General features: G+C 53.9%; 1 protein-coding gene across 6 annotated transcripts in view; it reads right to left on the bottom strand.

Moving 5' to 3' along the window:
* Positions 1-23,215, bottom strand: part of CACNA1E (calcium voltage-gated channel subunit alpha1 E) — a 112,782-nt gene that overhangs the window by 27,148 nt on the left and 62,419 nt on the right. For 2 of the 6 annotated variants that reach the window (XM_086462418.1, XM_086462419.1), the window contains exons 8-26: positions 18,983-19,098; positions 17,910-17,963; positions 17,463-17,552; positions 16,906-17,115; positions 15,481-15,593; positions 15,113-15,225; positions 14,858-14,989; positions 14,461-14,533; positions 13,948-14,065; positions 13,554-13,621; positions 12,013-12,110; positions 8,836-8,892; positions 6,874-7,612; positions 6,633-6,819; positions 5,859-6,018; positions 5,181-5,310; positions 4,576-4,635; positions 4,126-4,232; positions 9-20 (exon numbers count right to left, since the gene is read on the bottom strand). In XM_086462418.1, the coding sequence (XP_086318544.1) occupies positions 9-20; positions 4,126-4,232; positions 4,576-4,635; positions 5,181-5,310; positions 5,859-6,018; positions 6,633-6,819; positions 6,874-7,612; positions 8,836-8,892; positions 12,013-12,110; positions 13,554-13,621; positions 13,948-14,065; positions 14,461-14,533; positions 14,858-14,989; positions 15,113-15,225; positions 15,481-15,593; positions 16,906-17,115; positions 17,463-17,552; positions 17,910-17,963; positions 18,983-19,098 (2,637 nt within the window). Of the gene's footprint in view, positions 1-8; positions 21-4,125; positions 4,233-4,575; positions 4,636-5,180; positions 5,311-5,858; positions 6,019-6,632; positions 7,613-8,835; positions 8,893-12,012; positions 12,111-13,553; positions 13,622-13,947; positions 14,066-14,460; positions 14,534-14,857; positions 14,990-15,112; positions 15,226-15,480; positions 15,594-16,905; positions 17,116-17,417; positions 17,553-17,909; positions 17,964-18,982; positions 19,099-23,215 lie in introns of all 6 variants that reach the window. The other 4 variants (XM_086462417.1, XM_086462420.1, XM_086462421.1 and 1 more) reach the window with 4 other exon arrangements.

Genomic DNA, 23,215 nt, shown 5'->3' with positions numbered 1-23,215 from the left:
ATAGTTACCCCAAAGCATTCCTGTTGGCGATCCAGCCCAGCAGCCACCAAACAGCACCAATGGAGAGAGGGAAAAAGAGAGAAGAGAGGAAGAAGGTAAGCAAAGCATCAGGGGAGCTGCACGGGGACAACCGCAGCCTGGGTGCAGGGACCACAGCCCCTTGGGTGAAGGGACCCTGCAGCAGCCCTCCGCTGTCCCACGCCTGGGCTGAAAGGCACAATGAGTAGACCATGTTGCGTCTACCAGGACAGGGCTTATCTCCAGGGAGGGACTCACCCAGAGAGCTGGGAGCCCCTGCCCTCCCTGCTGGAGGTTTTAGGAGGGGGGCATGTAGTGAAACCTCTGCTGCAAGAGGAACCCATGGAGAGCAGGATGGTGGGCAACAGCAGATTGGTACATGGTCATCCTCAGCCAGGAGCTGGGGAGGGACCTCAAGGCTCAGCTCCAACCAGCCAAAGGCAGGTGCCTCTGAGGGAACCTACCTGCAAGGCCTGAATAGGTCCCATCCAAACAGGTTAACTCTGCCAAACTGCCTCCATCAAGAAATCCACTGATTAAGACCCTGAGCTGCAGCATGGGATGTCCTGCAGCCCAGCAGGACACCCGCTCGGACAAGCCAAGGTCATCTACAAGGTCCCTAGTTGTAACCAAACCTCTATCACTGCTTGAGCTGAGTCCCTGCCACATGCATGCAGAGGTCTCGGCCTGGGGGGCAAAGCCTACGAAGTAAGACATTTCTTAAAACCCATAAAAATTACACCAGACCCTGGCTGCATTTAGCGAAACAGGTGGAAGGCGTGTTGAAAAGGTGATAGTTCAACTCTGCAGCACTTCTGTGACGGGATATCAGACCTCTGTCCTGACCAGCCTCACCAGGTTATTTTGCAGTGCATAGGGGTCCCTCTTGCTTCCAGACACTAGTGCCAACAGGCACGAGTTGATGCTGCTCTACCAAAGAAAGAGGCACCTCAGCTGGGTACCTCTGGGTGGAGAAAATCCTTCCCTTGCCCACCAGATAAGACGACAAAGGCTATGCATTGACCACCCAACCTTTTGACCAAGCTTTCCACTGCTCAGCCTTTCCTGCTGCTGCAAGCCCACAGGCGTAGACATCACCGCCTCTCAGCCGCTCTGCAAACCCGACAGTGAGCGCCACTCCTCTGCGCAATGCCTCCTCAGAGGGTGCCACGGGAGGCAAAAGCAAGCAGGGTCTTTAGTTATGGTTCTGGTTATTACAGCTAATTTAATTTGAACTCTTTGGAGATTTACAGTTTTATATTGGGCTTTTTATTTAGGCTGCATTTGGATTGACATATTTGCTTTCCACGTGGAGAGCTACAGATGAACTGAGATGCCCTCTTGCTTGGGATGTAAGGGCTCCAAGAGGGCAATGCACAAGCCACAATGGCACACAAAGAGATGGCTTTATGTATGGACACTTGCTTATTGGTGATTTCGATGTGGCACCAACAGCCAGCAGGTGACGGTGGCACTGCTGGACCAGCTCAGAGACCTCCTGCTGTTCCTACAGCTACACAGGACCCCTGCGGAGAAATCAAACTGCAGAGGGGAGGCAAAAGGGGCAGAAAACCCAAATGGCACAGTGTGTCCCAGCACTTCTTCATTTGGGAAGTGCTGGCACCAGTCACTAGCCGCTCTCAGCCACGTAATCACTGAAGCCGTTCTGTGGGCATTGCTTTGCCCACCCAGCACCATGGAGGCGAGGAGAGGGAGAGAGAGGACATGTTGTCACCCCTCGGCCACACATCAAAAAGCTCATGGAGGGAGAAGAAAAGGAGATGGATTCAAACATCACCACCAGAGTTTTCCTTTTGAGACCGGGAGGGAGGTTGGGACATGCATAGCTGGCAAACATCCTGCAGCTCCTGGGGCCTTGACAGCAATGGACTGCCAAGGGGAGAGGCAGATGTTCTTATAAACGCTCTATAATGTATAAAACCCATCGGAAATCGCTGCAGTTCCTTTGTTCCCCTCACCCCTGAAGCGATAGGATCTCAACTCCTCCAGCAAGAGCCAACATCAGATGTCGGGGAGGACAATCCTGCAGGTTCACATTATAAAGAGCCCTTGTCCACCACACAAGCAACTCAGTATTTACCCAGCTATGGCTACAAGAGTAGGCAGGCAACATAGATGCTTGCTGTAAACATATGTGGAGATGCAAAGGCCCTCTCCATGGGAGGGGGTTCAGTACCACAGTCGATGGAGGTGCTCGCCCTTGAGAATTCAGCTGCCCCATGCCCAAAGGGACCTGTTCTTCCCTTAGGAGGCTGGGTGGAGGAAGGCAGGTGGCAAGCAGGGCTGAAAGGGGCACGTCAGCTTCCTTATGTGCTCAGTGCTGGCACATGGGGTGCCTGCCAGCTCCAGGGGCCATCCCAGGAACTGTGCCACTTTTGTGGGGTGGAGGCAAGGGGACAGAAAGTGTCGGTTATTGTACTGTTAATGGCAATGAGAACACTCATCCACCCAGGAGCAGGCTGAGCCATCAACGTATGCTCCTTCAGCCATCAAAAATTCTTGATGAAGGATGCCTTGGAAGGAAAAGGCTCCCTTGTCCTCCTAAAGACCCTCAAACCACAGAGTGCATCTTCAGGCTGCTGATGCCCTGACACACCCCCCCCCCCCACATGCTCTGAGGGGCTGCTCTGGCAGAAGGGGGATCAGCCAGACCCCAGAGACGCTTGATCCATCCTCATGGTGGCCTGGGTGACCTCCTGGGGGCTCAGAGCAATGGTCCCAGCCAGCAGGCCTGCACCATGCCCCTTGCCCATGCTGGGGTCTGCGGTCAGCCCACTGCCCTGCCCAGGGGCTGGTTCATCCCTGTGCCGAGCAAGCTGAATTCTCCCGTGCTCTTCCCAAGGAGAGAGCAGTGGCTGAAAGCACTGGGTGAGGACAGGGGTGAGGAGAGTGAGGAAGGCAAAAGCAAGGAGCCAGGGAGGGTGCAAGTGGGTCAGAGCAAGGGGAAGGAGCTGCTGCCCGGCCCGATGTGAGATGGAAGGGATGGATTACGGGCTGTAATCCATCGAGCGACCTCAGGGCTTGGATCCAGCCACCCTGAGAGCCTCACACGGTACCTGAGCTGTGGACAAGGACAGGGCTCCAGTCTGCGTGGCTACGAGGCCCTCCCCTCTGACCAGCACTAACGCCACCGCCGCCAGTGTCAAAGGCACAAAGAGAGAACAACAGCATGACAAAGGAGCATGAGCCTCTCCTCTCATCTCCTCTCACTCCTCAGGCGCTGATGGAGCACCACAGCCCTGGGGACCAGTGGATGACCCTTGCCTGCGAACACCATGTTGGCACTCACTCTCCGGGTACCAGCACATCCCTCCCTGCACTCACACTGCACTATCTGCCCCAACCAGCACCACAAAGAAGGGCAGAGCGGCATGAAACTCATCCCTGTATGCTCCTGCCCTCCATGGCACGGGCACCACAGACCTCAAGCCACCCTGCAAAGGAAGACCCACAGGTGCCACAAGCACAGTGCTGGAGACCAACTGCAAGGTGATGCTCAGCAGAAACATGCTGCAGAGCAAGCACGCAGCACGCAGCACCCTGCCCTTGACGTGATGTTGCAGAGGATCCAGGCACAAACCCCACCAGCCACATTCCCATCCCTGCAGGGCTCCGAGGCAATGCTCCCCTTGGAGCAGAGGAAAAGCCACTTGCTGGTGATACCATTTCCAGCACAAACATGTTCAAGAGGTCAGCTCCACCTGGCAGGCTGCTGCTCTTGCTGTCTCTGTGAAGCCCGGAATGGGTAGCAGGTATATAACTCCAGCTCTGACACCTTTAGGTCTTCTTCCCTAACAGCCCCTTCTGCCCTCTTTCAAGTCCACTTTCACCACCAACATCTTCCTAGCATCTCCAGCTTGCCTTGCCTTGCCCCCTGCCTGCTTGCTCACCAGCATTTCACAAACAAGGAGAAATATCTCTGGAGCAGCCACACACCACTGCCAGGAGCCATCCCAGAAGCAGAGCAGAAGGGTGAAGAGAAATCCAAAAAAAAGTCAGAGTCTAGTATCCATAACATACAGTCACATCCTCCTCTCACCCCAGCCAAGGGAAAGCAAAGAGCTGACAAGGATGACGGCCACTTACGCCAAGGCAAAAGCCACCAGCGCTCCCACCACGACAATGAAATCCAGGATGTTCCAGAGGTCTCGAAAATAGGAGCCGTCCTGCAGGATCAAGCCCTGATCGATCATCTGCCAGGGAGGAAACGGTGAGAAAAACAGGTGGGGAATGAGCAGCTCAGCCATCAAATGGAAGCAGCCACAGGGGGACTGTGCTGGGGACAGAAACACTGCTGGGGAGCAGAGGACCTGTCCCTGCACCCCAGGTGTATATCAAGGAGTATCATATTTTGGGAGCCTGAAGACTGATAAAAGCGGTGCTGAGCATTCTCAACTCACACCACTAAGAACCCGGTTTTAAAGTCTCCATCATCCAGATTTAGGACCAGAACTGAAAAACTGAGCTACTTCCCACCCGCTGCAAGGATGGTGTGGGACACAGTCCCCAGCGCAGCCAGCCCGCAAGGCCTCTTACCTTGATAACCATCTCGAAGGTGAAGACACCAGTGAAGACATAGTCAAAATACCTCAGGACCTGCAGAGAGAGGGCATGGATGCTCTGCAGCCACTGCCAAGGAAATGGGCTCACTGGCGACCCCGTTACCACCCCACAATGGGGTTCGCCTGGCTCAGGTGCAGACAGAGGGTCAGTTTGCTTCCACCCAAACCCAGCCTATTCCCTAAGAGTTCAGGACAGCCATAAACCCAGCCTGTGTAGGCAGGAGAGAAGCATTTCCCATGCACAGTGCAAGCAGCTCTGAAATCATGCTGCTACTTGGAATCATGCTCCCCCATACCAGTCTCTGTGCATGTCAGCATCTCCCCAGTTTAAGCTACTTTACTGTCAACAAAGCACCCTGCTCTGCTCCCCAGGCTCTAAATCCCACGCGTGGAAGGCTGAGAGGGATTTCCAGGGTTTATAGCGGGAGGCAATGGGGAAGAAGTTAGACCCCACAGCATGGTGCAAGTGCTGCCACCAGCTGCCCTGATCTATGTCCCACATGTGCCCCACCACGGAAGCTAAAATCCTCCAGGCATTCTGCCTGCGGGGTGGGGGGAGCAGGGGAGGTTTGCAATCACTTTGTTGCGGTCGGAGTTGGTGAGGACGGGATCCTCTGCCGCGAGGGCGATGCTGCTGGCGGCTATCACCAGAAGGATGCACATCTCAAAGTAGCGCAGGTTCACGATGTAGTGGCAAGCCCTCCGCACCCTGCAGGGAGACAGCCCGCACCCCAGCCTGTGAGCCCCTGGCATGTCCCAGGCATGGCCCACATGCAAACCCCCCCCCACATCACCGGCTTCCAGAGCAGAAGGATAGGCAGCAAAGTCTGAAGAGCAAAAAAAGGGAGCCCAAGGGTGGTTTGGGCTTGCTGACTCCTTTGCTTGGCTGTCCCAGACCCCCAGACACCCCACAGCCAGCCAGGGAGAGTCTCTGAGAAATTGGGATGCTTATTCTTCCAGGCTGCTGGAGCTGGGCAAGAGCTACAGGGGAGCAGAAAACTGCAGAAAAATGTAACAGGCATTGAATAAAAATCACGGCTAACAAGCAGCAGTCAGGAGAGAAAATCTTAAGTGTGGCTGGCACAGAGGGAGAACGCTGATGGGGATTGGGGAACACCATGGCTGGTTATCCCGGCTGTTTGGGAGATGTTCAGCCCCCATGCCAAGGGGATCCTCTGTTCTCAGTGATGTCTAGGGGTCCTGCCCCTTGCAGCCCTCCCCAGCCCTGGGGCTCCTATAGTCCAAAAAATGTCTCACGGGTTGGTGGTGCTGAAGATGAACATGGAGCTGTGTGGCACCATTGCTTTGCCCGTCTCACTTTTCTCCTTCTTCCGTTTCTTCTTCTCCATCTCCTCCTCATCCTCTTTTGTCTCGGCCTCCTTTAAGGGGCTGGCTTCGCCGTCTGTCTTGTTGCTAACTGCAGGAAAGCGAGAGCCTTTACCTGGTCTTGCACCCAGGCAGCACCCTGGGGTGTCCCTGCCACCCAGGCACGTGCAACCCCTGCCAGGTTTCTGCTTTGCATCCCTGTCCCATTACAGGGAGAGGAACCAGAAGGGAAGAAAAGACATGAGCTGCCAGGATGAAACAGACAACAGGGGTTTTAACAAGGCCAGCTTTCGCCGAGCTGTTTAATTAATAACACCATTTAAAGTGGCTCACCTTGGCAGCAAGGATGCTGTTAAGGGGTTTGAGCAGCAGCAAGCTGGGCGGAGGCTGCGGATGTGTTAGGAAAAACAGGGGATGCAAGTGTTTTGCCCGGGCAGAGAGGAAGGGGGAAGGAGGGATCAGGCGAAGGGGTGGACGGGAAGGAGGTGAGAAAGAGAAGCTCCCTAGGAGATGGTGGCACATCAGCATTGCGTTTGAGCTCCCCTCCAAAATTGGGGTGCTAGAGGGAGATGCTGCGAGGAGCAACAAGGAAAGCCCCCCCAAGTTGATGGCTGTGGATAGGAAAGTCCGTGCAAGTGGCTTGCCATCCCCACAGGGTCCCTGAGGGCTGGGAGAGGGGCTCAGGAAAGAGAGACAGGTCCTCACTCTGTACCACAGTGGAGTCGTGGACATCAATCATGATGGTGGTGCTCTCTGTGGCCTTCTCGGTGTTGGGGGTGATGGAGGAGAGGTCGGGCTCGCTCCGGCTGACGGTGTGGCTGGCCTCTAGCAGCGCTTGCTCACTGGTGTCCAGGCTGCTGCAGTCCTGCTCCATCAGGCTGCCCATCTTCCCCTGAGGGGGCTCAGGTGCCACTTGCGAGGGGCTCCCATCCGTGGCAGTCCCGACCAGCTCAACATCACCAGCAGGGACCCCATTTGTCCTGCAGAAGGGATGTGGGAGAAAAAGAGGTGTGAGAAGATAAGAGGAGAGGACAAGGAGCAATCGGAACTGCACAATGCCCTCCCCAGGTACGAACCTGACGGGCTCCTCACTCGCCTCTGGCTCCCCCTGAATCAACGCCTCTGCTGCGGCAACATCCCCATGCTGGTCCCCATCCTGCGCCCCCTCCGTGGGGCTGGCCTCCTCCAGACCCATCTCCTGGCTGGCTGAGCGGCTCCCCAGGGCACTGGTCAGCTCCTTCCCCTCCATCCGGGCTCTGCGGTGCCGGCTGCGCCGCTGGCTCTGCCTCATCCGGGCCCGATCCTCGATGCCGCCTCCTGCCCCGTCCTGCTCGCCCGGCTCACAGTTCCCATGGCACGATTTCTGGTGCCACGCCTCCTTGTCTCTCTTGGCCCGGGGCGATGGGCTCCTCCTGTCCTCACCACCGCCAGGGTTGGCTCCTGGGGCTGGCTGCTCGAGTCCCTCGGCCGGCGGCCGCTCACCCTTGCTGCCCTGCTCCTCGGCGCATTTCTCCAGGGTGACGCCGTCCCCTGGTTTCTTCCTGCGGAAGATGCTGGCATGGGGGTTGATGAGGGGCGGCTCCTCCTTGTTGATGCCCTCCTGGCTGGACATCTGCATGTGCCGGCGCAGCTGGCTGGTGCGCTGCTCCCACACCGACATGTGGTGCCGACGCCGACGCTCACGCCTGCAAAGGGGGACAGCAAGGCGTTGGCATCCGGGCTGCCCCCCGGTGAAGTACCCACCCTGGATTTAATTTGGGAACCCCAGGGAGAAAGAAATGCCATCCCCGGGGCTACTGGCTGGGCTCCTGCTTCATTCCCCATCCTCCAGCATCCCTCTGGTACTGGCAGAGGCTGGAAAGGGGGCTAAGACTATACTTCTGCCCCTTCAGAAGGCATCAGGTTGATGGGGGACAAGCCCCAGCAGCCTCACAGCTGCCCTGATGCTTTCAGGCAGCATGCCCAGCTTGCCGGTAGAAGCCAGCACCCTGGCTTGCCCTATCCCAGCCAGGTGGTGACCACCTTCCTCTTGTGTGGTTGCCTGGGGACACTTTCTTAAATATGGGTAATGCCCTCTCACTGCAGCTGGGGAACCCTTCTTGCACTGGGAGCCAGGCTCCTTTTCAGAGTGGCATTGCTCTAACAGTACAATGACAGTGCAGGTGAGTCTATATAAGAGCCAGCTTGCTGGCAAGGGTGGCAGTCCTGATGGGATGGGGACAGTGAGTAAGAGGGGAAAAGATGCCAGGTCCAAGACCTGTCTTTCCCAATGAGAGATGGTCCTCCAAGACATTTGCAATGAAGAATGTCACCGGGCACAGGAGGCCCCCTCCCTCCCTGTGCTCAGCTGTACTTGGCTGGGACAGCCTCCCACCCAGCACATCCCAGGTAGGAAGCCTACATGGAGGCTTGGGGAGCAGCAGTTTCAGCTGCCAGTGGGGGAAGCTGTACTGAGCTCCTGAAGGTGTGCTTTAGGGAGGACTGGGCTATGCCCTGAAACCTTTGCAGTGCCATAAACATGCACACAAACACCCTGGAGAAGACAGACGTGCCCTTCCCAACACACCTAGGCACACGGAAACACCCACGAGCACACACGTGTACAGACGCTGCTCACCCCTGGGGCACGCACGACTGCACATCCACAGGTAGCAGCACACACCGACACACGCGTACTGCACGGCACACGCACGAGGAGGTTAGGCTCACACAAACCCACGAATGCACGCACAAATCCGTGAATGCACACACACACACACAGGGGTGCAAAGGAACACACTGAATACAGGCACACACACACATAACCCCCCGCCAAGGAGGGCGGAGGGGAGCAGTGTGCGCCCCAGCCCCACGGACGCACAGAAAGCACAGGAGCCACAGATGACACGCGCCCCCGCGTCCCACATACAGGTGGCCGCTGCGTGGCTCCCACATCGACATGTGGTGTCTCCTTCGCCTGTCTCTTCTGAGGAGGAAAAACAAATGGGTTCAATCCCCCCTTCACCCCTCCTTTGACTCCTGTGGGCAATGCAGAGAGGTGTCCTCCCACCCCAGACAGCCAGCATCTTTTTGCCTATTGGTGGCTGACTGCTGGGATGCCAGAATGCAGCAGCCAGCAGTGAACCTCCTGCACGTACACGCTTGCACACCGGCAACGAGCTGCCTGCAGGGCTGCCCGCACTCACACTCACACGCTGAGATCCATTTCGTGGTGGCCACAGAGCCTTCCTCATGCCAGCCAGCCATGCAGCAGTGGCATGCGGAAAGCGGTGCAGGCTGCAGCCCCTCAGAAGCCCCAGTACATCCTTGGATTTTTAACAGCTCTTTCAAACTGCTCCAAATTCACTTCTCCTGGACAACACGTGGCAATTTGAAAGAGGAAGCGATGCATCAGGCCAGCCCTGAGCTGCTCAGAGCCTTTGCCATAGGTTGATGTTGCCCTGAGACTGCAAAGAGGAATGTGAAGCTCCCCAGCAAAAGCAAGGCACAAGCACAGGGCTGAGGTGCCACAGAGCCCCTGTCACATGAGCAGCCCCAACACATAGAAGCTTAAGAGGGCTTAAGCAGGCAAAGTCAATGCCCTTCACCCTCACTGACTTCAGGCAGCTGGGGAGATTCAAGGCTTTATCCTTTGTATCAGCATAGAAAAGATTCAGACATACACAGGTCCAAGCAAACAGCCATGAGCCTATGCAAATGTGCATGCAGTGATTTTCAGGTTTTGCTGTTTGTAAATGCCATGTGCGCATGCAGGACATGCAAGCAAACATACTCCAACAACATGGGACCAAGTGCTCGTGTGCATGCAGAGCTCACGCAGCAAGACAGGGTGCATCTCGCTGCCGTCCTGCGGGTGCAATGATACCCTCAGCCCCCAGGTGAGTCATGCTGGTGACTGTCTCCTTACGGCCTCCTTACGGCCACGTGCACAGCAACAGCCTGGTGCCATGCTCAAGGCAGAGAGTGAGTTGCAGGCACCCACCGCTGTCCCTGCAGCAAGTGGCCAAGCCTTCAAACGCATCCACGCACCACGTTAGGCACCAACACATGACAGCATCCGCATGCGTCCATCTGGCCACCCACTCATCAAACAGCCCCGAGCCATCTGCACCGACGGCGCCCATGTACAAATACAATACTCCGATCGGCACCGCAGCCGCCCACGCCAACCTGGCCACGTGGGAGCCCTCATCCTCGAGCGCTGCCGGACCTCTCTGCAGGCATGAACGCGTGTACCAAACCTGCCTGCGCTGGGTACCCACATAGAAATGAAGCCATCTGTGTCTGCACACACCCAAACACAGAGACCAGCTCGGTTTCACTGCTCTGAGTTTCCAACAGCCCTTCGGTACTGGCTCTGCTATGGATGTCCCCATCATGCCTCCCCGGCTGCTGGAATCAGTGTAGCACCACCAAAAGCACATCAGACCTGATGCTGGAGATGGTCACCCCCATGGCATTGCACTCCCTTCCCTGCCCCTGACACTGTCCATCCTGATGGGGGGGAGGAGATATAAAAAAGATCTGCAAATGTCAATACCTCCCATTTAAATGCCACAAAACAACAACAAAAGGTTAAAGAGATCTGTTTTCCCAACCAGCTATATCTGACAACGGCTAGAAAACCCTAGCAAGGATATGCAGCATGGACAAATCCTTAAGGGCCCTAATACAGTCCATCTCCCTCTCTTACTTTCTATCTGTCCGTTCTCCAGCCTCTTCTGCAGCCTACACCTCTCTATTCTCTTGCTTTATCTGGCACATTCCCACTAGTAGCCATAGACAGTAATGACACACAGACTTGTCCATCTCTCCTGAACCCCGCCCCCCCCCCCCCTCCAGTACTTGGCCAGGCACAGATTTATTATGAACATCCCATCATCCCCAAAGCAGAGCAATATCTGCAGCTGCTGGGAGGACCAGACAGGGCATACAAGTACCCCCGGCTCCTGCTACCCCTAAAACCATGGGTGATGCATGCAGGACGGGGAACCATCACACCCCCGCTGCCAAGCCAGGGAGGAGGTCGTTCTCAATGCTGCCTCCAAACCCACTTCCCCCGACACCCCCCCCCCCCCCGGCCCCAGATCACTGCTCGCCTGAAGACAGTGGTTTCTCTCAACCAATCTGCAAGAGATTCTGCCGTGTATGAGCTTGGCTGGGTTTCAAAGCATAACGAAACTTAAAATTCCCTGGGAAGGGATTCTATAAAAAAATACCAAAAAAAAAAAAAAAAAATCCTTTCAGCCGTACTGAAATGTACTGTTTTGGGAAACAAATCAAAACGCCTTGTTCCAATGTTGACTTTGAAAGTTTTATGTGATTTAGACCATATGACAGTGCAAAATAAAGGCAAAAAAGGCATCTAGAAAGGAAAAAACAGAATTTTCTTCTGTTGAAACACAGAGACAAGGCTCCTTAACATCGTGCCGGGGGTTTATGTCATTTGGGGCTTTTTTTTTCTTGCCCAAATTGAATTTCTGTACAATCAAACATGGTTTCTCCAACCTGCTCCATCTCTCATAACTGCATTCACTACCAGAGAAGGAGCCCGGGGGAGATTCATGACACCACAGGTTTCTTCTCCCCCAGCCCCCAACCCTGGCTGCTCTCCTGTAGTTCTGCCACGAAGAAACGCACCCTGGGAACAAATATCACCCCTCCTCAAGAAAAACTCGAAATACCTTCCTCCTCCCCAGCCTCCTTCCTCATCCGTAGCAGCATCCCTGGGTGTTTGAGCTGTACATTTAGGGCAGAAAGCCTCTTTTAGCAGATTTCTGCCATGCCCAAACACTGAGGTTGCTGCTTGGGGCAGGGGTGGGCAACCCCAGGTCCTGCAGCGTGACCTCATCCACGCTCCAACACCACTCTGAAGGGACTGCTGCTTGCAGGGAGCACAGTCCTAGATCTCCATCCATCTTCAGGAAGACACCCAGAGAGGAAGTCACCCCATGCAGGGACCCCTTTTTCTTGCAGCAGCCCCATAACCAGCCATGCCAGGCTCTGTTTCAGCTGTCCACCCTGCTGAGAAGCCCATCCGGGCTCAGAGGGGAACCAGGGTAGCGGTTGGTGGAGTGTCACTCACTCGATAGCAGGCATGTTCGGGGCAGACATGGGGCTGACTTCTTTGGCTTTCTGAAGGGCATGCTTCTGGTTAAAGGCCTCCTCTTCCTCCTGCTCATCCTGCGGGGGGGAAGAAGGGAGTTGCTTAGTGGAATGCTGGGGTTTCAAGGGAAGGTACAGCCATCAGAGGCAGCAACGGATGAGCGGCGCTACCTTAGATACCAAGGCGTGCAGGAGAAAAGGGGAGCAGGCACCTGTATTTCCAGAGACAGCTTTTATTTTATTACGGGGACACAACTTCCCCATGATGCCAGGTCTTACTGAAGGCGTCAGCACTACTTAAATAAGTGAACCCAGCCCACTCCAGGCAAAAGCCTGTCTGTGCACACTAGAATAGCCCCAGACGGCATAGATCAGCTCAGCCCTCCCTTCTTCACAGCCACAGGGGCGAGACAGGCACCCCCCGATGGAGTGGGAAGCAAGGCATCCATGAATGACCCCGGCAGAGACCGTATTGCTTTAATGAGTATGGTTGTGTCTCCAGAGCAAAAAATGTCATTAGGAGTCATTAGTGTGCATTCAGCCTTTTCAAAAACTCAGCGCTCCCTTAATTGATGCTGCTGGTACGCCGTGGGGCTCTCCCACCCATCTCTCCCCACCGTCAGCTGGCAGCCCCTGGAAGTACCACCTGCACTCACTGCAGGATGACAGGATGACAGGGACCCCCGCACGCACCCCTCAGGCAAACAAGCACCATGCCCCATTTCTGTTGCTGCTAATGGGTCAGATTTACATCAGCACAGAAATCTCTCAGCAAACCCCAAGGACCTGAGTAATAGGCATAGGGTCTGCAAAAAAAAATGGCACCATGGGAGCGCTGGTCCTCTTCGAAGAGCAGCAAGGACCCTCGCAGCTCTCGCCTACTCACTGTTACCCAGATGGTGCCCCAACATTTTAGCATTCCCCAAATATTTCCCAGCACGGTCTTAAAAACCAGCTAAGCCAAATAACCTTCTCAAGCACCATCCTAAATTGCAACCTAAATCATGTCCACTGCCCTGCGGGCAGATGGGGAACAAATACCGACACCACTTGGAAAGCACTTCCCACTTTGCATCTCCAGAGCGCTCGGGCAAATAACTGTCCTCACATCAGACCCCATCAGATAGATAAGGGTTATCTCAATCTGACTGGAGGCAAATGAAACTGGGGAGCTTAAATGGAGAAACAGTTAACCCACACTTGATGGGAAGTGTGGGTCTTTCTGGAGAGACATGAGACTGGCAGGTTTAAGCACTTCGCTGAATCAAAATCTAACTGGCTTTGCCCAGTGATATGGGTTTGTGTTTCAGGGGAGCACCCTGTGTACTCTCCTGGAGGAAGAGTCTGCATTTCCAACTTGACCTGTCCTCTTTTTCAAGGCAGGCTGAGCTAAGGGACAATGCCGCCCCAGCTCTGGAGTGAGGACAGTCACAGGCAGTGCTCCCAGTGCCCTTCCTGCTGGCCCCATCCTTCACCATCCTCACATCAGAAAGAGAAGAAAGAGGAACAACCAGAATGTACCTTGGTGAGCTCCTGAGCGTTGGCCAGGTTGTCCACCGCAATGGCCAAGAACACATTCAGCAGAGTATCTGCGAGCTGCTAAGGATGCACAAGGCACGTGTTAAGGACATGGGTGTCTGCAGCCACTAAGGAAGGGCGGCCCTGACGGCTTCTCACCAGCTTAGTGAGGAGCAGGCAAAGGGACAAACTCCTCACCCACCCCATATATACAGCCCTCAATGCATCTCCAGACAGCTCCTTCTCTGTGTTTGGGATATCCAGGGCTGCCGCACATGTGATGGGTCTCCCTCAACTGGGAGAGGAGGAAGGACCAGTGGGTGGGGAGGAGGATGCCCCCAGAGAGGGTGATGAGATGGGGTTGTCTCCACTAAAAACACAGCAGCCAGGTGGATACAGTTTCCAAACAAGGTGAGGACGATGAAATAGATGGAGGACCACATGCCTGAGCGAACACCTCCTTGGGAGCGGATGCCATTGTACATCACCTCGTTCCAGTCCTCACCCGTCAGGATCTGCAGGAAAGCAAGCCAGCAGCTCTGTCACCCGCACCCTCTCATCACCTGGACAGCCCCCTCGATCTACCCCACCAGGACACAGGAGCCATGTACAGAGATCCTGTGCAGTGGATAACCCAGCTCCACAGCTGCAGCACTTGAGGGACATTGCTGAGGCTTTAGGTCTCCTCAGAAGACTTTTGAAACTCTTCTACCTTGAGTGACAGAGGTGGAAGAGTTTCCATCTCTTGCCATCTGCTTTGTTAAACCGGAGGAGAGGAAGGAAGTGAGTTATATCCTAATAGCTGATGGAGGGGAGCTTGTTTGGTTTAAAGAGCCCCTTCCAGTCAGGAGGGAGTGAGCAGAGAGTTCAAAATCCTTTCGGTTGTGTCCCCTTGAAGCCCAGCTCCTACCTGGAACACCGTCATGATGGCTGCAGGGAAAGTATCAAAGTTGGCCGATGGTGTCCCATCGATGAAGTTAAACCTGGAAGTGGAACCGGGAGTACATAAATGGGCTGGAGTATCAAGGTCATCAAACCCCTGACTGCTGTGCTATCAGCTCTCTTGTGCTTAGCAAGACTTTTCCCCACTTTACAGAAGGTCTCCTGAGCATTTGGTGCCAGAACCAAAAGATGTCCTTGGCAGAAGGACCCACACAGCCCAGAGGCACTTACCCGAGCAGGGACTTCTGTATGGGAGAGGTACCACTATTAGCAGCACGCTGAGGGGCAAGGCTACAGTCTTTCTAGGCACCTAAGAGGGCTTTAATGCCAAGAAATTCCTTTTCTCTGGACTTAAAACAACTCACCTGCCTCCAAACAGCTGCATTCCCAGCAGGGCAAAGACTACAATGAAGAGGAAGAGGAGGAAGAGCAGGCTGATAATAGATTTCATGGAGCTCATCAGCGAGACCACCAAATTCCTCAGGGATGCCCAGTACCTAGAAAACAGAGACATTGCTGGAGCACTTACAGTGATGCTGACAGAAAAGCAAGAGTGACTGAATCTGGATGGCAGCCACAGTCCAAGATGAAGGTGACAGGCACAGACAGTTTGTACATACTTGGTTATTTTAAATATTCGCAGGAGACGAAGGGCTCGTAGGACACTGATCCCGAAAGAGGTTCCTGGCCTGAAGATAGCCCAAACCACTTCAAAGATGCTTCCCACTGTGACCTGAGAAGCAGACACAGCCATGAGTCAGACAGACTCAGGACAGGCTGTTGCAGGAAACCTTCACATGCCTGAAGACAAGGCACCCACCACCCTGCCCAAGACCTGGTGTCTCGGTCTGGCACGGGCAAGCAGTCCCGGCAGAAAGGGTTCTCCTGCTCACTGTGAGGGCCATCCCATTCTTCCATCCCTTGGCGCCTTGCACTGCAGGCATCTGCCAAACATCTTCCCTGCCCCAGCATCCCTGGGGCCACTTACCCCACAGTCAAAGCAGTTGAAGGAAGAATGGAAGTAAAGGCGCGGCCCCATCCCATACATCTTTAAGGACATCTCCAGGAGGAAGAGCCCAAGAAACAGGAACTCTGCATAGTCTAAAAGAGAAAACCCAAACATGCTACCCTTGGGGCACCGAGGTGTGTGGAGCATTCACCCACCAGTAACCCATATAGCACACTACAAAGACAGGACAAATCGAGGACCATGCTGCTTTCCCAGGCTCTCAGGGTTTGGGGTGAGGGAATCTTGTCTGTGAGGAGCTAAATTGTATATAACAGAGCATTAACCCCACAAGTTAATCTTTCAGAGTAGGTGCACCTCCCAGGGGTTTGAGAAGACCAGAGATGGCTGGCATGGAGCAGAGCAGCTCTTCAGCATTATACGACAAGTGGTTGAGGTGTCTGCAAAGACATTAACCACACAACACTGTAGGGGAATATTAGCAACCTGGATTTAAACCATTGCACAGACGGAACTTGGCCAGGAAAACTGATCCAAACAGCCAAGAGCCAGTGAAAAGCTTCTCCAGCTATTCCATGAACATTAGTCTGGCTCTTCACCCTGTCCAAAAGATGCTTCTCACCATGACCAGCTGCCGTACCACACTGTGGCACGCTGGGATACTAGCCGGCCTGAGCATGCTAATGCAGATTTAGGCAGGCCCAGTGCTTGACGGGGACATTTTCAAGGTGAGTAAGAATGACACAGCTGAGAAAGCAGCACTATCCCTACTGGGGCAGCTCAGGAGTAACACAAAGCTGCCGTGGGGCCAACCACATTGCTCTGCAGTTAGCACCACACTAGAACAGACATGGAGGCGCTACTTCTGAGACCTGACCTTGCACCACGGCCCATGGTACGCTGGGGGATGCTTTAGTAACTAGTTTCAAGCTTGGGATCTCCATGCCATGCTCTGCACCAAAACTTTAACCAGAGGGTTCTCCCATGACCAACCCCTGCAAACTCATGCCTGTCCAGCAATTACTTGTAAGCATTCAAAGACAGATCTCCAGCAAGCTTTCTGTCACCACAATTTTAGGATAAACCCAACTGAGACCTGCAGTGTATTTCTCTCACTTGACAAACCCTTTGGACCTGAAGGGCATGAGGCCAGAAAATCTCCACATTTGCTCACAGGGCTGAGACAGCTGTTGGTGGCCATAAGGCCAAGGGCAAAGCTGAATTAAATGGCTGTACATGGTCCTTTGTTATCAACAGTGAATATAGTTCAGGTTATTCCCCACCCAGCTCTGTACCACTATGACTCTGATGGGATTCATCCTCACATGCACTCAGGCAAGGAACAAGGGCATGCTGCAACCTCCAGCTGCTGGAGATAAGAAGGTTGCAGGAAGTTTTGCCTGCCCACACGGTGCTCTCACACCTACACAAAGCCCAGGGACTCACAGAGGAAGTGAGTGAGCCAGGCTGGCTGGTTGTGATGTACGATGGCCACACAGGCAGTGTTGAGAGCCACCAGGCTCAAGACGATCCAGTAGAAGACCTGGGATTTCACCATGTGGCGAACAGAGATGCGCAGGAGTCGCTCCTTGTGCCGTAAGTAGGAGGCACCATCCACTCTGGCGCCTTTGAGGCCAGAGTGACTCAAGGGGTTGCCTAAGGGAAAAGAGGGGGGAGAAGGAGTTGGGTGCTCCAGTCAAGGTGAGAGAAGGAGTTGGGTGCTCCAGCTTTCCCTGCAACATGAGACAGGACAGACGGTTCACAGACACTGCTCTTATGGGACACAACTTATCCAGACAGTTTTTATGTGGCAGAGGGGGCAGCAGGTCGTTTGTCCCCTTTGCTGCCAAACTAGCAGAGATGGCTGATCTGTAACAGTCTCCGCATGATAGGTGCGACCCTGGCAACTCAATAACCTGGCAGAGGTTTTGAGGAAGCAAGGTCCAAACTGCACTGACCCAAGGTTGGATGAAGAGGTCTTCTCTGCGCCAGCCTCCGCTCGCCCACGGAGGAGATATCAACACAGTGCTCGTCACTCGAATCACGGTTCATGGCATCCGTCCGGTTCCTTTTGATGGTGGCTCGCCTGAGCACTGGGAAGTGAAGAGGAATGGACGTTGGAGCCATGGTAGCCCAACTCTGCCACTAGCCAGCCCACTGGACCAGGACCTGGTGATCAGTACTTAGCTAACTCTGCTCTGGTAACAGGTCAGAGATACCCAGGTGATCCTAGTCCAGAGCTATTCCTTGTGTGGGACCAGACCTCCTGGCCTCCATGTTCTCTCAGGGGATATATTGTCAATCCAACTCCCCACACCCCTCTCTTGGGCTGCAGAGCCCACTGGGGCATCCCCAGACCTCCCATCACAGATGGAGGGTTTCAGCCTCCAGCTACAGGCAGGCAGAAGGAATGGCAGGCAGATTTTTAGGCAGGGCATTGCTTGTCTTACCTTCTAAGGCTGAGGTTCCAGAATTTTTGTTCTCTTCAGCCAGCATGACTTCCTCTACGCAAAACACACAGTTGAGCATCAGGCAACAAGACACAGGTGGCTGAACACATTAGACCTCACTACCTTGTACCTAAGCACTTTGCCCAGCATGGAGTTGGTTGCTCTAGGTTGCAAACTCTTGTCAAGCATTGTGTCCAAAAGCAAATTCTGGAGGGTGGCAAGTGGTAGCTACCACTCATTTCATCAGAAAGAAAAATGACTTTCAATCAACACTTCTTCCTCCACTCTAATTAACCTGGCTGAAGTCAAACACTGTAGACAGGTTTGGGGGCCAACATCCCAACCCAGGACCAAAGCTGAGGTCTGGGGCTTGGGGTTTGTTTCAAGACACCCATCCTTTTTCAAGTCTGAATGCTAGATGGAAGTTTAAATCTTCCCTTCTCAGAGCTGAACGCATGGACCTGATCCCCAGGTAGGGCCAGGAAGGACACAGGCTGTGGCAGTTTGGGGACCAGCACCCACAGGCTATCATGCCTGGCTGGGCGTCAGCAGGAAGCCTGGGAGCTTCCATCACCCCCAGCCCTTGCCCAGGTCCAGGAGCCCCAAGGCGGGAACCGGTTAAGTGCATTCCCTCCAGACTGATCCAGGTTTAGCTGGAAAACCACCATCTCTTTTCACTGCTCTACTCTCTCACTGCCCACTACTGCAGGGGACTCCAGCAAATATCAGGAGAAAGGAAACCATTGCAGAGAAAAGCTCACAGCTGTGATGCTCACAGCCTCCCCTGGAGATGTAATATGCCTCATGTTCAGAATATGACTGTTTCAGGCCACAACACATGAGGTTTCATCAGCTATTGGTGATGTCTTTGCTTGCATTCTGGCTGAACCATCAGACCATCCGCGGCCGAGCTCACCCATGCACCTAACGCCACCACCTTGGTAGCACCTGTGCAACTTTGGGTGCACTGGATGATACTCAGGCACCCTTTCCCATCCCCACCACTCTGTTTGACCAGCAGCCTGCAGTGCCTACTGTCCCCCCAAGACCTGCCCTGTCCCACCAGCCTTTACCTGCTTTGTCTATCCAGGCCCGGTAGCCATTGAGCTCGCGCTCGATCTGCTGCTGGCGCCGCAGCTTCATGAAGGCTCGACGGTTCTCCACTCGTTCACGCTCTTTGGCAAACTCCCTGCAGAAGGGCAGAGGGGGGCGATGAGAGCATGGCCAGGGGACAACAAGGTGCAAAGGAGTGGCAGCAGAGGGCCAGGAGGGGAGGCAGGGACAAAGGGCAAGCATCAGCCAAGGGCTGCTGGTGAATGTTGGGGAGATGCACAGCCACCCCCAGCCAAAGCATGGCCCAGGGATGGGTGAACAATCAGAGAGGAGGAGAGGCTTCTGTGCAGAAAGGCACAGATGCACATGAGCATCCCCTGCTTGAGTTGCTCAGCCCTGCATGCCCCCAGCTGGGAGCCACTGCCATTCAGGGAGGATGCTCCCAGTGCCACCCTACTCCAGAACCAGCTCAGCTTCTGTATTCCCCTTCAGGGAATAAAAACTGGGCACCATGCAGAGGCAGCAAGGGGATGGAGGAAGACAGGTCCTGTGCCCCAACTCTACCTCCTCCGAATCTTTTTCTTTTCAGACTCTTCTTGGAGTATTTTCCCAAGACTTGAGACATCCCTGGTGTCCTTCTCTGGACTTCAGTGTCTCATGCGAACTGTCCAGGTGTGACAACCAGTCCAGAGAAGAACAACAGCTTGGTCCAGCTCTGCAGCAGGCATGAGGGCAGGCAGCACCGCACAGGCTCTGCAGCTAGGGCTATATACACCTTCTCATATGCAGTTAAAAGACAAGACCATACTGGCAAGCATGATCTGCTTTCTGGTTTACACACACCTGTGGCCATATGCAGAAGACCCATGTATGCAAAGGCCATCACACACACACACAGAGAAATGGAAATATCTGGCAGGAAACGCAGGGGTGGCAATGTAGGTAACCTCACACCCACACCAGCGGTTGCATGTGAGACGACATGGCTAGACCTGCTTCTAGGAGGTCCCACACCCTGTGTTTGCACACACTGTGTACCTGGGGCATCTCGACCTGCACACTATACCTCTATTGATGATCATATTTGCACACAGGGAGCATGCCTCACATCAGACATCCCCCCAGCACACCCTTCCTTACTTGCAACAACATCAGGGGGATGCAATCTGCTGGCTGCAGCTCCCCGTCCCATATCCCAAGCCCCGGTGTCCACACAGCCCCAGCTGCACAGAGGAACTCAGCCCGTGCCCTCAGCTCCCTCACAGTCCCAAGCTGCTCGAAAGGAAGCATGATTGCAAAGAACAAATGACACTATTCTCTCTGCAAGATGAACATTTCTCTCCCCAGAGACTAGCAGAAATCTCCATCCTCAAAAAAAATATTCAAAAGAATGGAAAGCATTGGTCTATCTGCTGCAGAGAGAGTTCAAGTGCATTACCCAAGCTGAGCTATTACACCCTTAATGCTGTGTGGGCTTTTGCATGTATGTGTGTTTGTGCGCGCGCATGCGCGCATGTTTGTGTGAAAAGCCCTGAATGTTCCCTGCATCTCTTAAGATCCCCAGACAATTCAAGCATTTTTAACTCCACCCCAGGAAGGTGAAGTTTCCTGCCGCTCTGGCATTAAGCACCAAACGACTCTCCCCCTCCATCGCTGGCTTTCAGACTGAAATGAGACTTTCTTCCTAGGGCAGGGAAGGGGGAAAGAACAAAAAGCAAGGAAGAGAAAAGCAGCCTGAGTAGAGTGAAGGTTGGGAGGAGACGGGGAGAAGGAAGGACCTCCCACAGCCAACAGCGAAACGCACTCTCAGTTTTGGGCATGCCGTGCCAAAAACACTCCTTGCCCTAGCTGGAGTGAAGGCAGGACCATTTTGGCTGTGCCATCATCCCTCACCAGCCTTTGCTAGAAAATTTGCGACATCAAGAAAAGAGAAGATGCCATTTGCAGCCAAAGTTAGAGGGGAAATTGCCTCTCTCCCTCTGGTTTGGTCTACTAGTCCTCCTGTGCTCTGGAACCTCTGTCCCACGGGTCATAACGCCATACCAGCCAGCACACTGGCAGAACTTTTGCCAGCCAAACCTTGCAGATATATTCTGTGACCAGGAGCACCTGGAAATCTTCCCCTGCTTTATACCAGCTGGGAATCTGGCCCTTCTCTGCTGCCTCCTGCTTGCCCATCCCTCTGTCTTCCAGCTCCTCCTCTGATGAGGCTAGTGTCTCCTTTTGCTGTGCGGTGAGAGAAGCTATCACCATGTGTCCACAATGAAACCCAGCCAGAAGGACCAGCTAAGCTTCAAATTGCCTTTTCCTGGAGAAGGGAATGGGAGCATCTTTTCCAGTGTCCCCCTCACCAAGCACCATTTTCCCCTACCCAACCATTGGCTCACAGAGCCCTAATTTGCCAGAAGCTGGTGCCACAGGCATCCAGGGACAAGGCCCATGTAGCTGCGGCAGCGTCTCAGAGGGAGATGCTTCCCACACGCTTGATCCCTAATGGAGCTTAATTGCTTTTGTCCATTAGAAGGAGGAAGGGGTGGCAGAGAAGGGAGGGGAAAAAATAAAGTTAAGCTCAACTTAATGAATTATTACATTTCAGAGAGACACGTTACCGAGCAGGGCAGCAGCGGGGGCTGGTGACATCTGAGAGTGGGTAGGCGATGCTGACAGATCAAGGATTGCTCAGAGCCAATTTGCAGCAGCGGGTAGAGATAATACTCTATGTGAGTGAGAACAGGGCCAGCGATGGTGACTGACAGCCGCTTGGGAAGGTTCCAAGTCACAGGCAGGGTGGCATAGCATTGCCGAGAGAGACGGATGCCTGCCTCCCATTGAAAGGCTCTGCTTCCTGGTGTGCTTGGGTTACTTCGCCAGGGATGGCCCAATTTTGCCTCACAAAGAGCCCAGGTCTGTGCTGCCCCACGGGGTCCCATGCTCAGAGGACCCCAACAGACAGCATGGTTCCCATGAGCAACACCTCTGTTGCCCTCCTGGCTCTTCTGGCCACAAATCCTGATGCCTCCAGCATGAAAACATCCACCCATGACTGCCAACCTCCATTCATGCCGACTCTGTGTCACTGCAGCCCTTTCCCATTGGGCCTCATAAAGCCGAAGGCACACAACAAGCAATGAAGATGGGCGCTGAAGGTCACGGTGGGAGCTGGGAAGCAGTGTGCCATCTGTCCTCCTGCAAGCAAGGGCACCATCCATCCACAGGCCATGCCCAGCCTGCTGGGGCAACTGAAGCACAGATGGTTCACTCATCCTCTGCCTGCAATTCCTCCTCTACGGCCTTGGCATTCCCCTCACACAGCCTGAGAGTATCTCTGCTCCCAGCAGGAGACCTTGGGGGACATCACTGCACTCAGCCACCTTCCTTCCTGGGCCCCCACACCCTTGCTCTCATGAGGACGGCAACGCTTTTACTACATCAGTGTGCTCTGCTCAAAGGACTGGAGAGCCCAGGCCTGGTTTTAATGGGAGAATAACTCACATGGAAGCATCCAGCTTGAAAATGTGCCCCCTTTTTGAAGAAAAAAATAAAACACACCAAAAAACCAAAACAACCAAAAAACCAGGTTGGACACAGCTCTGAGCAACCCGATCTACCTAAAGATGTCCCTGCTTGCTGTAGGGCGGTTGGACTAGATGACCTTTAAAGCTCCCTTCCAACCCAAACTATTCTGTAATTCTATGAAACCTAACCACAAGAAAACCAACAACCAAAAACCAGTTAAGAAAAAAAAATCACAGATGCTGCAAACTGCTTTTCTCCTTTTTGCAGCTTCTTTGAGTCTAGAGTGGGTATAAAGTGCTGGTCACATCAATATTGTGGCTCCCATGCTTTGAAACAACAAGCCAACCATCTTCAAACCCATCAATTCATCGTCTTTTGCCACTGTTAAAGTCACCTCCAACAAACCAGTTACCAAACAGGTAACAGGTCTTAAAACAATATGAGGCAGCAGAAAGGATGGAGTGGGAAGAGGAGAAATACTGGATTACATGCTGAGGATGAGGCAGCAGCACCATGCTGCTGTGAAAAGAAAACATATATAATGGGATGTATAACAAGGAACACCATCTGTAAGACATCAGGTAAGACTGCTGCTCTCCTCAGCACTTGCGAGGTCTCAGCTCATGGCTCCGCTTCAGGTTTGAGCAGCACAATTTAAGGAAAAAACGCCTTCAACTCCAGGAGGGTGTCAGAGAAGGTTATGGGACAGAACTGACAACAGACGGTTTGGAAAACAT

This window comes from Leptosomus discolor, chromosome 3, assembly GCF_034619465.1.
Source record: "Leptosomus discolor isolate bLepDis1 chromosome 3, bLepDis1.hap2, whole genome shotgun sequence".
Lineage (NCBI taxonomy): Eukaryota > Metazoa > Chordata > Aves > Leptosomiformes > Leptosomidae > Leptosomus > Leptosomus discolor.
Note: the sequence above shows the minus strand (reverse complement) of the source record. Positions and strands in the feature narration are given on the sequence as shown.